This window comes from Synchiropus splendidus, chromosome 16 (assembly GCF_027744825.2).
Source record: "Synchiropus splendidus isolate RoL2022-P1 chromosome 16, RoL_Sspl_1.0, whole genome shotgun sequence".
NCBI classification, from domain to species: domain Eukaryota; kingdom Metazoa; phylum Chordata; class Actinopteri; order Syngnathiformes; family Callionymidae; genus Synchiropus; species Synchiropus splendidus.
This window is the reverse complement of record NC_071349.1, coordinates 6518632-6539475: the sequence shown is the minus strand read 5'-3', so window position 1 is coordinate 6539475 and position 20844 is coordinate 6518632. Positions and strand designations below refer to the sequence as shown.

The 20844-nt window shown below is 44.3% G+C and overlaps 1 protein-coding gene across 5 annotated transcripts in view; it reads right to left on the bottom strand.

The window, feature by feature from the left end:
- The window catches only part of tiam2a (TIAM Rac1 associated GEF 2a), a 90297-nt gene that overhangs the window by 5700 nt on the left and 63753 nt on the right, over positions 1-20844 (bottom strand). For all 5 annotated transcript variants that reach the window (XM_053844346.1, XM_053844347.1, XM_053844344.1 and 2 more), the window contains exons 11-19: positions 20540-20644; positions 20391-20469; positions 20236-20325; positions 19965-20165; positions 17133-17212; positions 6479-6694; positions 5685-5753; positions 4106-4231; positions 3441-3549 (exon numbers count right to left, since the gene is read on the bottom strand). In XM_053844346.1, the coding sequence (XP_053700321.1) occupies positions 3441-3549; positions 4106-4231; positions 5685-5753; positions 6479-6694; positions 17133-17212; positions 19965-20165; positions 20236-20325; positions 20391-20469; positions 20540-20644 (1075 nt within the window). The remainder of the gene's footprint in view (positions 1-3440; positions 3550-4105; positions 4232-5684; positions 5754-6478; positions 6695-17132; positions 17213-19964; positions 20166-20235; positions 20326-20390; positions 20470-20539; positions 20645-20844) is intronic.

The window sequence follows — 20844 nt, the reverse complement described above, 5'->3', positions numbered from 1 at the left end:
GTTACTACCACGACTAGAGCTGCACGAACCCTAGAGCTAGCATGTCCTCCACCTGCTGTCAACTTCCACAGAGCTCACTTAGACATGCAGTCAGCAAAAAAAACGGAGAGACTCCCTCTGAACATGAGTTGACAATTTTCCTGGGCGAGAAAAGGACGGTAATGTCTTTCCTATTGTGCCAAAATTCCAGCAGTGAGGTGTGAAACAGGAGGGAGGATGCAGAGCCAGTCTGCTGGAAAGGTGGTGACATTTTCCCACAGCAGTACGCTTCCACGGCGGCTACTGAGGGGGGCCATTAAAGTATTAATTATACTGCAGGCATCTGCAGACCGACCGCCGCATCCACGCCTCACCGAGTAATTGGCAGGCAATTAACAAGTCGACAAATAAACAGAGCGTCTACGGCGACAAGCCGCCGCTGGCGTGAGGAGAGGAAGGAGCGGCTGATGGACACGTAATGACTTGACGGTTTGACAGGTTTCCTCAGCGTGTCCTTGGATCAACTGGTCGTGACTCCACCATGAACGGTGTTCTGCATCACAGCCAGACAGCTCCCGCCGGTGCCACTATCACGTCTGTTTAGGCCGCGACAGCACAATTACGCACCTACTTCTGGCTCTGATTTAGGTCTGTATGCCGCCAAAATAGCACATCAGCACACTCCCGCTGTTAAAGGCTCTGGTTAAGATGGTTAGCTAAAGAGACGACTCCTCTTTCTTTGGCTACCTTCATCTCGCTTTTATAGCAAGTTTGGGCCTTTCATTGTGTAAACAAGGGACACCAGGCTACCTGCTAATTCTATGCGATTTTATCCCCCCAGAATTATCCAACTCACTTGACTGAGTATGAATCGCAGACTGGAGAGCAGCTATAAATGAACTTCTGAGGACCAAATACAAGTAACATCCGACTTACGACCGGAATCGGTTCCGACCAACCGGTTGTAAGTCGGATTGGACGTGAGTCGAATGCCATTCAAAATAGCCGACGTGAGGGTTATAGGTTCTACTGTAGTGGTAGATGGCTGTGTGAGAGTGAGGTGCTGGGATACTGTGCTGCCGTAACTATTGTACACGTTGCCGATCTGTGCTGCGGTGCCAGACATTGAATTTAAAGCATTTGCTGGCTGTGGTCGTAAGTACGAGTGGACGTAATTCGAGCAGGTCGTAAGTCGGATGTTGCTTGTGCAGTGTTTGACAGGTGGTCAATTTCCCTCCGACATGGCACTCTGTTGTTCAGGATGTTAGCTCCTTCACTCCTAACACAACCCTCACTCGCTAGCTGTACGCCAGATGCTTCCTGGCTGTTCACTGTAGTGGTCTGCATCACTCATTGTCATTGTTCCAAACAGAAATGGAAGGTCAGATTCATAGTGGTTCTTCAGTGGTGGAGCCACTCTCAACCACAGGGGCACAGTAGAATTCCTGCCCAATAACTACTTTCACAGCTGACAATAACTGGGTTGCCAGATTGCGGTCCAATGTCTCCCAATGAATGACTGTCTCATCCACCAGTGAGACAACATCAACAGTGAGACATGGAGTGGTGTAGATGGTGCAGGAGGTTTCACTCTACATTGCTCCTTCACCTAATGCCAGTACTTGTGAGGTCTAGATGGTGTAGCCACAGTGCAAGGTCCAGGTGCCTAAATGCCAGACACCTTCACCTCAATACCTTATACCCTGTCTAACCACATCTTTCCTTAGTCCAGAGTTTTTAAGTGGCAGGTGTTTGCAACTAAATGGTATGTTATTTTGGCTCAGTCCGATGCACTTGCCAACAGTTCAGTATCATTGTCTCTCCTAACTTTGGGTCAATGACCTTCATGAAGCCCCAAACTGCCCTGAAAACAAAAAAGAATAAAGAGAATAGGAAGAATAAAGGCAGTCCATGTCGGATAAGACAGCCAAAGGGGAGAGCAGTTTCTGTCGTAGCTGACTCAGAGCACTGTGGGAAACCATGCTCAACATCACTTTCTGAATGGAATGTTGCCTCAAAGTCTAGCACTAACTCTGTTATTTCTGAGGGTGACTATTAAAGTCTCGGGTCAAGGTCTTGAAATAGTCATCCATCCTCACTGGGATGGGGTTCTCCCCAGTGCTTTAGCAGCATAGGCGTCCTAAGCTGGGATTTTGATCCCCTTCGCTGGAGAAATCTCAGCTGAGTTTCCTGTTTTGCTGCTGTCTAGTGAAGTGTGACAAGCACTGACAGCGCGACCTCCTCAGCAGTCAACGGGAGCACCATCCTGTTAAGGACCACCCCTCCACTGTGAGGGAGAACACAGAGACCAAACCAATATTTGCCTCAGCTCAACAGCGCCGTCTGCGACTCTGACAAGCGTTACACAGCCAACACCCCTTCCAGGCCCTGCAGCATCCACATTCACTCGATAGTCTGGAGGAACACTTTGTTTCCATCCAGGAAAGTGCTCGCACACGATCACTTCCTATTTGCATAAAACAAAGCCTCGTCTGAACTGATCTTGCAGGCCTGATGTCAGACCACCGAGTAGTCACTACCTGGTAAATCCACTGTGTGTCACCTCATGGAGCAAGTCAGAGAAACTCTATGCACCTCACATTATCCGCTGGCTTATTCCTCACCTGTACGTGCCGAGCAATTTAAAGCAGAACGGTTTTCAGAGCGAAAGGCAACCTGTTGCTGTTGCTGCACTGCAGATGCTGTCGCTCTGGTACCTACAGAGCTTTAAGCATCTCTCACCCGTCAAGGTTTGTCTAAGTGTTCTCCTCCTGTCAAATCCCATTAAATATCCATCCTGCTGCGTGCCTCGATGAATATCCCACGCAAGTCTGGTAATGGGGCAGATTTACTACGGAGCACAGCCACCTCCTCTCCTCACATTTCTCCATGCGCTGGGCAGGAATCCAAAGTCGTGCCAAGAAAAAGTCTGGAGAGGCTAAATCAAGCTAAAATTCTGACTCCATCTCACGCAGGAGGGAGACTGGATGGATTCTGTTGGCGGACATTAAGTTTATAGTATCACTTCTTTGTGCCTGTTGGGCTATTAAACAGTAATCTGGAGATTTAGAAATACATTTGTGTGATAACTCATGAGCACGAACATAAGGATCCTGACGTCATTAGCAATGATGCTAATGTTAGCAAATGTCCTTTAGCCTGAGTTTCTCTGCAAGTATTAATACACAAGTAAAGTTCATTTAGATTCAGCAACTTCCCACGTGGCATTAAGGTGGTAAGAAATGTTTTAGTCGTGGTAATTTAGCCTTTTTTTTTTACTTCAGATGAATCCATTAAGAACATGAGGTGCAGACTGGGAGGATGCTTTCACACACATTAGCCGTTTCAACACGCACAGCCAGTCAACTTGCCTTCAGGAGTCACTGATGCAACAGCGGAGCAAGGACGCAAGTGTGTTTGGATTTTAAATTAGCATTCATCTAGTACAGTTGCGATCGTACCTCTCTCCAGAACCTTCTGGACCTTGATGTGGTTGGCGCAGAAGCCACTGTAGAGCTTGAAGTGGTCGGCGTAGTACAGGAAGGAACCTCCGAGGGAAAACAGCAGCTTCTGCAACATATCAGTGGAGAGTCAGAGAAGCACATAACACAGAGCATGAAAGCGTGTGAACATGAGAAGCCAGGATCTGTGCGACCCCTCATGAGAGAGGACTCCCCTCTCTGCTCTTCACCTCTGGTGGACTCTTGCTTTTAGCAGCTCACAGTGACCTGACGGTTCGATCAATAGACCTCGCACCTTGTAATGTCGGCCAGAGATGTCAGCGGCTGATGCTGCTGCTACATCTCAATTATTTACTGGCCTCGACTTGTCGCTTCGCCTTCCTCTCTAATTCCTTTCTCAAAAAAAAAAACAGCCCGAACTGACTGGAATGCACACTGGGATTCTCGCACCTCGAAAGTTTCACACTGATTTAGTCAATATGTAGTGAGACTGTGAAAAACATATGATGCTATCCATGTCAGACCCGCAATGTTTACATACTGACTCCTGTTTATGATGAGCAAAGCCACACACAAGTCCCATAATGCACTGCAGCAGTTGACGCCTCCAAGAAGGAGAATTCATTGACAGTTGGCTAAATTCCATCACTCGTCATTGTGCAAACCTTGAACTGAGACGGCGTCTCCAGGGTGCTGAGATCCGGAGAGGAGGCGATCCTCTCCTCCAGGGTCTGCAGGAAGACCCTCTGGAAGTCCAGCATCTCGGGCAGGCTGCCAAACAGACTCTCCATCTGAAACAGGAGGCGAAAATGAGACCAAACAGAACACAGGAGGAATGATGGATGAAAATAGAGGTCGGGGCTGCGGTGGGAAATTCGATATAGATTACAATTCATAAGAGTCACTCAAACACGCTCTGGGGTGAAACCATCCAGACTGACGGCTCCATCTCTCACAACAGCAGGACCAAATGCAAGACACGCTCGCGCTCCCCAACTCTCTCAGGGTCAACACTCGGCTTCATTAAAAGACGCTCGAAAGCGAACATGCCCTCGTTCGCTCCCTGTCCGGACACGTCCTGCTGTCCCATAATGGGCTTTTAATTTGCCCCGCAGCTCAGCAGCCTATCGACTGGTGTGTCTTCAGAGAGCCGTCCTGTGTTTGAGGTCACGTCTGGCCACCGAACTGAGGAGGGGCTCGCAGCGGTCAAGTCATTAGCATGCAGGTGTAGCCGCGCGGGGAGTGGGAGCCCAAAACATCAACCAATGGCTGGAGTCAAGTGACTATATCTAGCTGCTTTTTAAAATATCTTGTGTTTTTAAATGTTTAAAATCTTTGGAATTATATGATGTAGATATTTCATTTACATTTGTGGACTCTCCATCTATCTGCTATAAGATTTTACAGTAATAAAATAATTGGAAAAACACTATTATTCTATCTCATATTACTCTCATCATCCACACAAACCAATTTTTAATTCAGATGACCAGGAAAATATGATCTTATCAATGTGAAACTGTAATAATTAAAGTGAAATTATTTATAGAAAATTAAAATCAATTATTAGTGAGCAATATAATCCTAATATTCTGTACAAGTTGTTAGGACATTACAAAAGAAAATAATATTTTGACGGGAAAACAACAATGTAATGAATGAATATTTTTGTGGAATTTGTCTGAAAATAACACATTCACATTTTTAAAAGTGAAACGAAGTAAGTGAGTAAGTAAATTCAGAGGGTCATATTTTTTTTATCTTTGGACATTCAAACAAACATTTTTATTGATTTCTAACCAAAGCTTTAACTTCGATTTAAACATCCTATTATGATGTTGATTCCCGTCAGAGTCGCTCAGAGAGTTGACCGGGTTTAACAAAAGATATTTAAGCTCTTATCATGAAGTAGCAGTGTTAGATACAGGAAATGCCAAATCTTCCATGAAGCTTCAAGCTAGTAAGTCATCTGGAGGTGAATCAAAGTTGGCAGAGCATCACGTTGTGTGGTTGACTTCAGTAGCACCGCACACAAGCTGTAGTGAAGACCGAGTAAAGGTGTGTAGCAGACATGGGGGGTTTACGCTTAAGCTTTTATTAGCACCTCCCAGCGGGGCTGGAAGGTCACTGAAGGGGAATACTAATTTGTCCTCCAGGCAGGAGCTCCATAATGAGCAGGTCACCTCTGGATAACAGAGACTCCATGAATTCATGTCGTCCACATCTCGCACACACGCCACCCACCTCGTCCAGAGTGAGGAAGGTCTCGGTCTGCAGGGGCTTCAGGTAGATCTCGAACAGACACGTCAGGTCCTGAGCAGAAGAACGGCGAGTCAGTATCAGACAGGAACCGACCCGTCACTCACAACCGCCTTCATCCGGAGATCAATGCTCATTTCCTTTTTTATGACCTCTCCCATCCCAGAGTCCCTCACCTCCTTCCTCTGTCTTCTCTCCCCAGCCCATCTCCCACCCTGAGCCCTCTCCTCACGTGGTTCCACCAGGTCTTGGGTCTATTCTCATTACGCTGATTTATGAGCTCCACTTTGCCTGCTGCTGCTGCTGCTGCTGCTGCTGCAGCTACATCAGCGCAGAGATATGTGCGTCACTGCAAAGATGATCTGCTCGGTCAATTAAAAACCCGCTCCAGGGGGCGGGAAGGGAAATTATGATCATGACGATTGATGCCAGCGTCATGACTGAAACTCTCAATGAGGCAGCGGGGCAGGAAGGAGAAAGATGGAGGTAAATAAAAACGGATCGAAGGCCACACAATTGTCCTGTCGCCCATGTTTTACCATCACTGATGGAGTCATCAACCACTCCACTGCCTTAGTCTGAATGGTCTTTGTGATGCCCTGACTTTTACTTACTTCACTTTTTTGTGTACCTTATAAAAGATATATATTTTATTATTCCAGCTTTTTAAAATGAATATTCATATTCTCATTTGTATGTAATAGGGTAACGCAAAATCTGTCTAAGACTTGACTCGTCTTATTCAGTATGTTTATGATATCGCTGTAATCCGTCCTCACCTTCACGTAGGACTTCTCCGTGTCCACCAGCTCCTGGATCACCTTACATAATCTCTCCGTCCCGCTCATGTGCTTGTGACACGGGCGGAGCAGGGTGGCGCCCCCTCTGGCCCCCGACGGTCTCAGCCCCGGCTCCTTGTCCTCCATCAGACCCCCTGAGGAATGAGGCGACCCCTCCTGGTAGGACTGGTAGATGGTACACACAGTGTCCACGCTCTGTTGAGGGAGAAGAGTGAGAAGTTGAGTCTGGAGTAACTTGAAAAGGATCCATATTCATATCGTGATGTATGGAATTCAGAGCTCCTCAGGGGGAACTCAGACTTAGTTATGCAGCGCTTGCTAATTGGCTTTGCATCAAAGACTTTAAACTGGATCTCCGTGCAGATATGTCTCATGACGCTGAACCAAACGTGCAGTTGCATCTCACCTTCACGGAGGTGACAGACGATCTCAAAAGGAGTCATCTTCCTCAAACCAGCCAATGAGATATCACTGCTGATTCTCTGCAGCGCCCCGATTGTGATCGCTGCGCAGTCGGTGGTGGCTTCCAGGAAGGAAATAAACAGGGAAGGGAAGTCTTGTACTGTAACAGGCTCGGAACACGCCGCATCATAAACGTACTTTGTCGTAATTTAGAACCACTACATGCTGCTGAAGAGCAGCGATTCGTCAACAGTGTCTGAATTTACTGCTGCGGCCATCGGGCCGCTGTTGACCTCTGTACAGGAACTCGGCTGCTTGTGAGTAGTCAGAGGAGACATCAGTCTTCATTTGAGACACCTTTCCAGACATAAATTCACAACACACAGCTTTTGTCAACTTTTCAGACAGAACCCACAGCAGAACCAGACAGACTCAGTCCACTGAAGTTAAAAAATACATTTTACTATTTTAACTGCTACCTTTAACAATTCCCTCCTTTAAAAAACTGGACAATATATAACTTGACAAGTCACTTATGACAGCTGCAGTTATTTAAAAACTAGACTTTATCATGGATATATATGTTACAAAATCACTCCTTGCCATTATTGGTTTATTAACATGTTAAGATGTTTACACAATATTTCTCTTACTAGTTTTAACTATATTTTAAGGACTATAATAGTAATATCATCAAACAATAAAAAGATTTCATACTTGAGTTATGTCAATGACTATGTGACAACATGAAGGGGCAGTGGAGAGACCTGAAATTCTCTAACTGTGAGAGAACCATGTCCTCAGAATCAGTTGTAGGCAGTAACAGGATAATAACTACATGAGAAGACAACTCTTGAAGTCAAAACCCTGCAATAGACATGAAGCCAGGGTCACCAAGTTCTATGGGTTGTCTTTAAAATAAGCTAAAAAATCTCCAAACTTTGGTGGACTGTCGCACCAAGAAGGCCCTATTACAATGAAAGGAACGCACCAATATTGAGTGACACCCAAGTCACACTGGTCTAGAGACACGGCAGCCCTTTATTCCACAGAGCTTTTTAAACCTCATGAGTGACCTTGTGTCCATCACTCTCTATGAAGATGGAGTTTGGAGTTGAACCCTCAAACTCAGAGGGATCAATAAACGTCCTCACTGATGTCCGCGCTCGCCAACACACACTTGTGAGAGAGTCACTCAGCATAGACCCTGGCGTCAGCACCGGCATTGTGACGGTCAATACACCTGCAACACGTCAGCCGCTGGCGTGGAACCGCTGTAATATCAGGTTTTAGTGATCCGTCTGCCTCACTGATGCTACAATGTCGAGCGATAATTGGACGAATGAATGTTGTCGCTCTGAGGAGAAGAGCACAGCCATTATTTACAGGTCTGTATTACCAGTATTGGGAGAAAAACTGCACCCTGCAGAACGCCGTCTTCATTTGAATACATAAGTTCCTCAGAATCATTTAAACGCAGATTTTCTGACCAACTGCAGAGCATTTCAAACATGAGAGGAAGGGAGAACGTAGGGAGAACGACCAGAGGAAACACCTCTGGAGGTTAAAGGATATCACCGAGACAAATTCATCGCAGGACTCAAGGGAGCCTCCAGACAGCAGGGGTGAAAGATAGCACTGGTATCTATCGTTTGTTTCCAGAGGACTTCAGGAAACGGTGCCCAGCTACCCACCATGTTCATTCCCATCACGACGATTCCATACCTCCAAAACATCAGGGGAAATTAGGGATGTGTCTGGGAAGGGTAGCTCCCTCTGCTTTGCTAAACTGGTCGCCTGAGGGATGGCGGTGGAGGTGGAGAGCAAGGAGGGGGGGGGGAGTCGACACCATGACTAAAGAGCTGGAACTGCCATTCCACCGACAGCTCCTTCAGATAGCCAATTAACAGAAGGAGACAGCACCGCTTCGCTGAAAATAGTCCGGAGGAACTTTTCAGGAGGTATTACTGTCATTTTCACGTGCCGCGATCCAAACACCTTCATCGCCAGATTTATTAGGTTGTATCTTTGTCACAAAAGTTAGTTTTGCTTGAAAACTTTTCAGTTTTTAAAGAACGTCCATTCACCCATTCTGTTTTCTAATTCTATTTGCCAGCAGCCCACAGCCCCAGAAGTCTTACGACGAGTCAGAGCAATGCCAGACTGAAACCTTGAGCCAATAAACAAGTTTTGGAGCGAACCACGGACTACCTGTACCACTGGATCACTAGTCATTTCAAAATAAAATCACTGTTTAACAAAGATCCACTGACTTCCGCTGACACCTGGATGGGTCACGGAGGCAGCAGTTGCAGTTAAGAGGCCCACAGAAACCTCTGTGATCTGAGGGAAAGCTAGAAATAGAAAAAGCTGGAAATTGTTAACAAGACAACATGACAGGTGAGCAATTGCCTCCTCATGTTCCTCTAAGAAGTTGGTCACGAAGAACTAGTTCATCAGCAACACAGTAGCAAAGGCAACGGAGCGAGTGACAGCTGTGATGGAAGGACGCAACAATACTTCGCTCCACATCAGGATCATGTTGACTACACTTGTTATATTCTGCGATTGGTTCTGCTTTGAACCATCTCAGGAACCAAATGTCTCAGCAGCGGTTACAGGAAGTACATAATAAACCCATCAAAACAGTCCAGCGCTCACGACCTGCCTCTCAAACCGCAGCTCCAAGTCTGCAGAGTCCTGTGCTCACCATGAAGAGCAGTCTGTACAGCATCCTCCACGCCGCCGTGGCCTGCCGCTGCGTCCGTCTGGCCAGCGAGCAGCCTTTCCTGCGCAGCCTGCTTCCTCTGGAAGTCGGCATGGCAGTGAGAGAACTTAGCAATCAAAGGAGTCCTGGAAGCATCCAAGCGTGACTTTCATTCCAGGGTCACTCCTTTAACTTCCCCGCTCCTTTTTCTCTGCTACTGATGCATGCAGCTGCCCGTCACGCTGTAAGCCTTGCCGGTCAGGAGAACTCCTACGCTGCTGGAGCAGCTGTGATAGGGATTGATCCTTCACCTAGCGATTCCCCGAGTGTAGGCAGAGGAGAGGTGCTCGGCTTGTTTTGCAGAGGTGTGCAAACAGATGCTTGCTGAGCTCCCACCATTCCTCAGTGCTTTTGCCCTTGTTGGGCTTCATGTAACCTCGCTGTATCAGTTCCAGAGAAGAATAGAGAGGCTGCGAGCAGTGTCACGGTCCAGGCTGTCAATGGCAGCCATACAATGCAGACTGTTCTGGCTTATTACCGCCACACACAGAGAAACAACTCAAAAACAGACGCGTCATACTAGAGCACAACAAGGAAGATAGCATCTAAATATGTACGATGATGGACATTACTGAAGCAAGTTACTTTTCCATCAATAACTACAACTGAATCTGCATTCAGGAAACTCCTTCACACTACCTTGTACAATTATGTTGAAGAATTATTTAGCACATTTTTTGTGATTTGGCAGCGACAAGTCTAGAGAACAGACTTCAGACACCTGGCACAATTACACAAAAAAACTTGTAAAAGCAGTATTTACATTTTTGAAAATATATGGAGACAAATAGTAACTTAATTTTTGAGAAAAAGTTTACGAAGAAACAGACTATTACATCATTATTAATATAACGAAAAATTAAGTATTATTAAGAAGAGAGACTCCATTAAGATAACAGAATATTTTATTATTATTCTTGTTTTTTTTTATAACTTACTTAACCTAATAACTTAATTAAATAATGAACAACACTTGCAAGAAAAAGGCAGAAAAGTCTTGAGAATAATATAAATAAATAAAAGTTACTGATAAAAAAAAGCACATTAATAAGAAAATCAGAATCAGAAATACTGAAAATATTCAACTCTCAAAAATATAGATTAGCATAAGTATCATGTTTTTATTTTTTCATTCTTTAGTTGACTTTACGAGTGACAAACTGCATCAATAATGACTATAATGCAAAAAAATCCAACTAGTTATACAGAAAAAAACAACACAGCTGCAACTCAAACTGCAAAATTGACGATCAATGTTGTGCTCGCAACACCAGACCTACTAACACCTCAGAGAGTGTGAACTATGTTCTTTAATGTGAGGCGAGTAAACACTCGGAGAAGAGATAAAACACTTGGCCCTGCCTGACTTGAAGGTTTCCACACAGACACCAAACACTGCCTCGTGCGCCTTCAATGCTCCACGGAGTCATTACGTACAGAACTCAGTCTGTTTTGCAGATGAAAACCCAGAATCAAGGCAGCAGCAGAGAAGCCCCAGCTTTGCTGTAAACAAACAAACAAGAAGAAACGGGCCGGCACACGCTGACATGGGAAGCGGCTCCGTCTCTGAAAGAGTTCACGAGGCGTCTGACCGATGATTAATTCACTGTGTAAGTGCGGAAATTGTGCCACAATGCCATCATCTTCTCAAGCCTCAATAAAAGCAGACACCCGCTCATAAATCAAACACTGTGAGAGAGAACGTGAGGAAGGGGAGGGCCGGTCCCCGCGAGCGCCACTCCAGCCCATTTACGCCTTTTATTATTCATCCTAAACAAATATTATTCCGCTGAGTCTCAGAGGACTTTGGGGAGAAAAGTGTGTTTTAATAATGAAACCAGCATCCGATTAAAGAAGCCATTTTCCAAAGTCCTGCGGCTTTTCACAGCCTGAGAGTGGGAACAAAGCTGAGCAGCGCACACTGCTCCTCAGCTGAATAAAGGGGTCAGTCAACGTGCTTCCTGTCCTGGGCTGTTCACAGGAAATGGAACACACAAAGATCGCACTTGACGTCTTTTCAATTGCAGGAAAACTTCCATTCCATGATCAGTTGCTACATGAGCAACAGCATTGTTTATACAATTTAAGCAATTTCAAATGAAAAACGTATGAACAATGCTAACATGGAAACATGTGACCAAGAGCTGAGGAGTGTCTCAAGAGGAGCCCATTTCGCAACGTAAACAACCGCTCATCCTTCATTTCAGCTAATGGCTACATTCAAAAACCAAACCTTTTTTTTTTTTAAAATAAGCATGACATCCTCCTTAAGAGTAGTGACTGGAGTCACACCATAAATTCATCCTGGATATACGACAAACAGCAGCCTGATTTGTTGATCGACTGCGTCAGGTATTTACCTTGTCTCTTTTAGCATCTCTCTGGCAGGACATGCAGTCAGCCATGTTCTGAGCTACGCAGGCCAGCTTTTCTCTAAAGTGGCGCCCCAAGCCCAGCAGCACCGAACCCAGCAACAAGTCCTCGGCCTCAGCTCCAGGAGGCCAGAACCAGTACATGGTGAGCAAGGAGCAGAGCGCCTGAGCCGGGGACTGGTCCTGCATCAGGAGCTGGACTAAGGTTGCCAGGTAGTGGTCCGATCCGGGGTCGTCCTCGCTGATAATCCGCGCCCTGACCGGCATGGCGACGGCCACGGTTGTGCTAGATCGGTCCGGTACAGCCATGCCATCAGAATCATGCCGAATCCCTGCTGTTCGCTCCGTTGTTTCTTTTATAAAGTTCCGATCCGAGTTTGTTTTCCTCACCAGCCGCCAGACAGGAGAAGCATTAGCAGCACTGACGACAGTAAAGCCAGATTATTAGCCGCCTCCTGGCCAGATGGCATCTGATGAGCTTAGTCATAAACACACTTCTCTGTGAGTTACACCCCTGAAGCCCTCTCAACCTGACAGGCGGGGGGTAAAGGAAATTCTTTAAGTTTGGGTCGAACGTGCCTTTGGGGAAGATCACAGTCTTAATGGAGAAGATTTCAGTGTCTGAATGATCTTTTTGATGTCAGAGACACATGAAGAGAGATTTGGAACAAAGTCATTCGTATTTTTGTCACACACTTCACATGGAAATGTGAGATTTGGGGCCGCTTCAGTTATTCTTAAATACATTCCGAGTGTATTCTGCACCAGAAGAAGAGGCTTCATAAACTTGCTTTACATTTTATTTGTCATAAGTTGATATATTTCAAAAGTTATTCATTAAATATACTGACAATTCAAGCAGCAACTAATGTTTATTTTTTAAGTGGTTCCTAGATAACAAGGTATCAAGGTATTAGTCAGAATTACATTTTGTAAGAGATTCCTAGCTAAATGTGAATTTCAAAAATAAAATTATGAAAACACAAAAAGACATCATGTTAATATTATTATTTAGGAAAAATAATGACCTGGAATCATTCTAGTACAATGCATTGGAATGAAACAAATAATAATGTCAAATTTTCAAGACATCTTAACAACCTATTTGAGGTCTCTTGTCAATTCAACTTTATTTAATTAAGTTTAAAACTCTATTTACTTTGATAAACTGTGTGTGCATCTTTAAATTCTAAAATTGTATTTGTTGATCCGTAACATTGTACGCCAGTGTCGCTACAGTGACTAACTCAGTAGCGACTCTCTTTAGGTCAGAGTTCAACTCCCGGCCCGGCATGTTTCCTTCAGGCACTCCAATTTCCTCCCACAGTCCATGCCAAGGTTGATTAGTGACTCTGAGTGTGTGTGTGTGTGTGTGTGTGTGTGTGTGTGTGTGTGTGTGTGTGTGTGTGTGTGTGGAGGAGTTGTACGGGCCAGTGATGCACCTCTGGGATTGGCACCATCAACCCAGTTACACGAATAATGCACTCCAATAATAAAACCAACAACTTTCTCTGTCAAGACGAACAATGATTTCACAGGGTTGTGAAAAACGATTTGTATTTTTCCCTCGATTTCTGCGAGCCAACATTCACGACCACATCCTCAAATGGCTTCAGAGAGAGTGAGCGGAACCTTCCACATCACTCCCGTCTGTCTTCACAGATCTCCTGCGACGCCACACAAGTGTGCGAGGACCTGCAGCCTCACGACGAAGCTCATCTGAGCAGAGCTTCTGCTTCCTCACTCACATGAGCTGAACTGAATTACACTTGGCGATGACAAGTGGCGGCGGATCGATGGGTTTTTGCATCGCTGCAATAACTTGCCGCGACTAATTCTCTTGACTGCTACAATCAATTGTTCAAGCTCGTAACAGCCGTGACGCTGCATTAGAGTATTAGCTGTGACAGTCAGGACCCACACGTGTCATTGGCACTCACTGTTAAATTACACACACACACACAAACACACATCCCTCCCGTATAATAAGAGCAAATTGGAACGTGGCGGCCCTCTTCATCAGAGGTGGCCATTCTACTGAGGCAGCAATTACAAGGTGTGACAAGAGGCTTGAAACTGCGCCTTCCTTCTCCATCTATTGGCTTCCGTGCACGTGTGCGCGCACAATATGCTGATACGGAGCAAATTTTCTACCCAGCGACTCAATTTCTTTCTCCCTGCCACGGACAACAAGGTGACGGTGACAGAGACATTTAATTCACTTCTTTGTAAAAATAAATAAATAAGCTATGTTGCCGTATCAATACCTCTGCACATTTGTCATTTCATCACCTTCACAGAGGCTGATTCCCGTGGACGGGAGGGGGATCGATTTCTTTTGTCACTTAACTGCGCAGTGACAGACGAACAGACATGTTGGGAAAATGTCGGCACGCTTTCCATCATTTCACCAGTTAAAGGCGCCGAGGCGAGCGGCAGCAGTGGTGCAGTGCAGATCACAGCGCGGGGCGACTGACTCCACGAAGAGAAGCGGAGGAAACAAGAGGACAGACGCTCACCAGCAGGATTCAAAACAAAAATCTGCACCACTACAATCCACATGAACAGGACTGCGAACTGCAGCCTTCAACATCAACGCTACCTGCTACTGTGTGTTACCTGATACCAGTCAGCCTCGTGACTATCCATTATAGCATTATTTTTGCTTGCTTAAAATTACTGGTAAACTGTTCCACGTGAGTCCAATATATTATATAATACAGTGGTACCTCAGTTCTCGACCACAATCCGTTCCAGACGGCCATTCGAGAAGCCAATTGTTGGAAATCTGAATCAATTTTTCCCATTACAATGAATGGAAAAAGAAATAATGCGTTCCAATCCTTAAAACAGGCTTTTGTAGGAGTGAATGTAGAGTGTCTGCTGCAGGTGCGCTGTTCCTCTATGTGTGTGGCCGCTGCATGTGGGAGGGGTTGCCGAGTGAGTGATGTCTCTCCAGAAGTGAAGAGGTGCCCGGTGCGTGTCCAGCTCTGAATGTGCGCTTCTGTGCAGTTTGGCTGGTGTCATAAACCAAGTAACTCTCTGTCCCAGACTCGCCTCATCCCTGTCCCAGCTCCAGCCCACAACAGGACATCAAACCCTGGAGTGAGCGCTCCAGCCTCGGAGGTGTGGAGAGCGAGCACCTCCCCTGTGACACTCTACCACGGTCCAGTGAGGAGACAGGAAAGGTTTTACACCTCAATATGAAGAACAGTCAGTGAATGTAGCTAACAGGACACGTCTGCATACAGAGGCTGCGTTATACACAATAACAAAGCGCGTCGAGGGTCAGCTGATCGGTCCGCGCACGTTATGTTTTTTTCGGCTTTTTTCGGGGGCATTGAGCTCTGGATTTACATTCGAAATCAGAAGCAAAAAAAAATAAAAAAATCGCAAAATGTCCGAACTCCGATTTGTTTGAATTCCGGGACGTTCGAAAACCGAGGTGCCACTGTATAAGCAAGTAAAAAATGGATTTTAAGGTCAAATTTGTGATTTAAATGTGAGCAAAACAATGACAGCTACTATGAAATGCAATGCATTGATAGAAATAAAAAGGCATAATTCAAAATCATAATATCTAATATCAGAGCTGTGAGATTAAGAGTAACAATTACTAAGTTATAGATTTAAATTATGACATAAAAAGCTCAACAACAATAGAGGAGGATTCGGAATTTTGAAATAAACAAATCTAACTTTGATGCAGTAGTTAAAACCCTGGGATTGAAAATCGTGAGATCAAGGGTTGAACACAAAGGCAAACTAAAGGTTTACTTAAGGTTAACTTACTAAAGTCTATTAAATATTAAATGAGAAAAAAAGTCTGAATACTGAAGTAAATAAAAGTCATGAGAGTTGAATTCCTGAGTTTTTAGACAAAGACCAAAATTCACGGAATGAAAAGCAAAAACAACTCCATATGAGTCGCTTTAAAGGAGAGAAAATGAAATTGCGGGATGACTTAGCAAAACCCCTCAGATTGAGCCCTTCAATTAAAAGCATGAGTCAGCACTTTCCAGACGCATCCCTGCATGAGCAGATAAGACACTTGCCAAGTATTGCTCCAAATTATCGACTAAAATTGCAGCAGAAGAGATAGTACGCTTGGGTGATGACCACACACACAGTAACGCCAGCATGCAGATTCCGTCCTGCTCCATTAGGACCACGCTGAGGCTGAATCCCACCAGGACAGACTCACACTGAGCTTAATGGCTTCATTAAAGTCAGTTAACATGTCGGAAACACCAACAGAAATAGAAACACAATCTGTGCTCATCACCGGGGACGGACCTGTCAAAGTGGCTTCTGATAAAACTAAGTTGATACTATCTCAAGTAACAACCTATTTGTCAAACATGCACTGCTAGAAAAAAAATAAAACAATTTACACAGAACAAAAAAGACGGTCAAATTTTCATTTTACATTCACACTTCATACTTTATCGGAGGTTCATAAATTTCTCACAATAATACTTTATGAATCAAACTATTTGCTTTCTTATATTATTCTTATATTTAAATGTACTTACTAAACTTATTACAAAGATATATTTCTTCCGTCATAGATATCTACAAGGATTGTGACTTTATTGCCAAATTCCTTCATTTATTGAATCAACTTCTCAGTGCAGAAAAATACCTGGAAAACGATACATAAATAGCATTCAATGTTTATATAGAATAGAATGGTGGCAGCTTTGTGATGATGGTCAGATGAATTGACAGTCTTTTCTCTCACCATGCAGGTGAATTACATAGTGGTCCAAACTAAAGTTTGTTTACTTCAGGGACCTGCAGAGAGTCGCGAGGCGGCTGCTGAAGTATTTCCAAAATAAAAAAGCAATCCAGATGCTGACCTCACGCAGCTAGACTTGGGAATACAGCGAGTCATTAACTGTTCATTCAGCTGTGTGTGAAGAGTGTGTGTGTGTAAGAAGCAGTGCGACAGTGCTCCTCTTGCATGGCAGTAATAAGTTGTGTTTACAGCCGCAGCGATGATGGAGTAGCTAATTATGAAAGCGCCAGGATGAGGTGCCAGTCTGCTGCCTGACAGCTCTAATAAAGAAAGCACATTGGCTCCGCCTACCTTGCTGTGCTGGACAGGTCTGTGTGCGCAGTGGGAGTGAGCCTTCTCCAGGGCGCCACCATCAGCTGTGATGCACACATCTGTAGGGGGAGAGTGGGTGAGGTGAGTGTTTCTGCTGAAGTACATTATTCCACCCATCACCAACACGGTGGCTATTTCAAGTCCTGATCCATCATGGGAGCCAGCCACATGTGGAGACAACAATCAAGAATACACAATGGTTTTCGCTTCTTAATGTCTGAACCGGCAAATAATATTCATGCTTGACCTCCAGATGTATGAAGTGGACCACGCACAGAGCCACTGGCTCTACTCCAAGTCTCCAGAAGATGTCAGAGCTCCTCACACCACCTCCATAACATGACAAGTGTCTAAACAAACTTGCTTTTGCTTGTCAGCTTCTTCTGTTGTGACTGTTTCGACAGAACAAACTTTGACTGGAATACGCACAGCATTTATATTACAGTATATTATTTGGATTCCTGTGTGGCTCATTAGTTTGAGCTTCTGAGGACAAACAGTTGGCACATGAAAGACTATTCACGACTGAAGTCTGGGATGAAGGCCAGCGAGACAGCACGACAATGAAGAAAACCTCTGGATCTCACATGGAGTCCATCATCGGCTTCTCAAAACCACATTCAGAGAGAAATGGAAAATATCCATTTGATCGTTTGGCTCCTTTATATCTCTTAAGTGACCACTTGGCAGAGCTGCTTTCACAGCAAACTGCCTGGGATCACACGCCCTCTAGAGACAGAGCAGCAAACTGCAGTCTGTTTGATCCACCACTTGCAGTAATTAGGGCCTTGGAGTCATTAATCCTTCAGTGCGTTCATTACTGCTGTGGTGGAGAGAAACGACTCCCATGAATCACAGGCATCACAGATGACGTGTCAAATTCTCTTTTAATTATTCCTTCAATTGAGTGTTGAAAAAGACATGACAGTATCTTCTGCTGGGAGAAGAGGCTGATCGATGGCACCTCGACTCTGTTGCGCTGACCCCAACTTCCTGAATACACAACCTCTTCTATCACCGCGAGTCATTGCTTCTGTCACTGGACTGTAACTGTTCAACAAGAACTGTGTGCTAATATCATATGGGAACAGTCTTGATTCTTATCATTGTTGCTGAAAGAAGTATTTTCAGTGGCAAGAACTACAGCAGAAACAGTAGAAAAATGAGCAATTACTACTGAAGAAGTAACAATTGTGGTCATGGGCACAGCACCGGCACGAAAGGTATCGGAAATGGAATTATAACAATTGGAAGAAAAAGTTAATAAAACGTAAAAAAAAAAATGTAGTAGCAAAGTCAGTGATAGTGTCACTTGTGAAATGTCCTCAGCAATGTTGGTAGTATCAGAAATAGCTATAAGTATAGGATAATAAACACTTGTTTCTACAATATTAGCGGTGGCAGGCGTTTTAGCAGTTGAAGTAGTAGTAGTACTCAATGTAAAAGAAAGAAGGCATACATACATCCAAGTCTAGCAACTCCAAAAGTTGTAGTTACAGTATTAATAGACAGAGTACATACTTACATACGTACGTACTTACGTACGTACATACGTACATACATACATACATACATACATACATATATATATATACATATATATATATATATATATATATATATACATATATACTCGCTGGTAGTAGCATACACAGTAGCTATAGCAGTGGTGGTAATAATGGATACAACAGTAGCACTTTAGTAGTAGTGATACTAATCAAAACAGAATATTGGTTGAGTAACACTTGGGGAACACATATTAACTATTAATAAACTAATGACTTACTTATTAACTGTTAATATTCAGTAATTATGGTGCCATTTTGAGTGAACTTTTGTTGACTCTTCCAAATAAAATGTGGTTAGTCTTAACAAGACACAAATCAATACTTTATAATGATTCATTGTATTGTAAATACAAATATGAAGAGGTTGTTTATTTAGGGTAATAAAATGGTCCCAAATCTCAAGTCTGACCGTTGGTTGTTAGAGCATAGCAACATTAAATACATCAAAGACAATAACAGCAATAGTGTCTGTAATGATACTATAATTTGGAGGGATGTAGCATTAATATTGGCAACAGTATACAGTAAGTGAAAGCTGTACCAGTAGAAATAGCAGCAGTAGTTGTAATAGAAACGACAGTTGTGGCATTAGTAAAATTAAAAGTGGTATCAATATACATAACCATACTGGACGTCACAGGTGTAGTAGTTGTAGCAATACAGTCAAAGTAGCAGCAGTGCTGGAAGGAATAGTGGTAGAAGCTGACACGATAATAGTAGCAGGAGTCACACATTATTATGAGTAGAAATGCCATGAGATTTTTGGGAAAAGCAACTACCAAAATTACCAGCGATTGTAGACATATATAACATTTAAAGACATTTATGAAAAACGACTGCTTAAAAATGTCTTGTCAATAAGATATATTTTTAGGTGTAAACATGACTCACCAGCCATACAGGACAGCGAAGTTACATGAGTGGATCCTGTGAAAGGTTTGAATCCTCCCTGACTAGTGTCAGGTCTTTCACTCTACAGTCTATTATGCATGCTTAGATCAATATAGTCAAAAATGAAAGATAGGAAGAGTTCATGCAGAACTCGCCCGACCACTTCCTTTTATTCAAATAACTACATTTGTCGACACGAGAGAGCCAGCTAACCCAAAAGAATCCATATTAATCTCAGTGAGAGCAGGGCCGTTAAAGAAAACATCCTGACGACCAGGGTGAGTTGTTCTGTCCTTCACAATAATATTCAGCCACAAGACAAAAACTACCAAGGGTCAGTAAAACCTGTTACCTGAGGAGGACTTGGCTCTGTGTTTGTTGTGCTTGAGTGGCGCAGGTGGAGGTTTGGAGGTCAGGTTGGGAGGTGCGAGACCCTCGCGCCTCACACTCATGTGGAGAGTTTGCTCAGAGAACAGAGTCTGGATCAGGGTGAGGTCCAGAGTGGACACGGAGCGGCCATTTAAAACCAAGATTTCATCCCCAGAACGTAGACCTGCAATCATGCATACACAAGTTGAGACGATGAAGGGATGACTCACAGTAGATGTCTCATTTCTGGGGACCTTGCTTGACCGCGAGTCCATCAGGAAGCACTTCGCTGACAAAGATCTGGCTGTTTTTTTGGGCGTCGATGTGTCCTGTCACCGCAAATCCTGATCACAGAAGAGGAGGTTAGTCATGTGACTATCTCAACAGAAGCTAAGAACACCGGACTCACCAAAGTCTAGGCTGGAGCTTGGCCTGCACATGTGCAACGTGAACACGTGAAAAGCAACCACTTCAAACTGATCACCGGCCTATAGGCAAACAAATTGATATCAGATAAGGAACTCTTGGACGGACGAAGAGCCGGTCCATCATCCTCACCACATCACAGATGAGCTCCTCAGAAGCCACGAATCGAATCTCTGTCTGTGTTCCGCCTCGCGAGTGCAGTCGGAGACGGTGCAGCTCGGGGTCCAGCTGCTTCACCTGTTTGTTGGCGAGACAACGCTCATGCTGAGAAACTGCTGTGACACATTTTCTGGCCCAACACTTTGTATGACAGCTGCTCCGCATCTGAGGTGTAAATTATTCAACACTTTTACACTTAATGGTGAGAAACATCGCCGCTCACAGAGCTACAGTAGGAGCCTGCTGCGGATCTTTGTACAGTAAAAAATCATGAAACA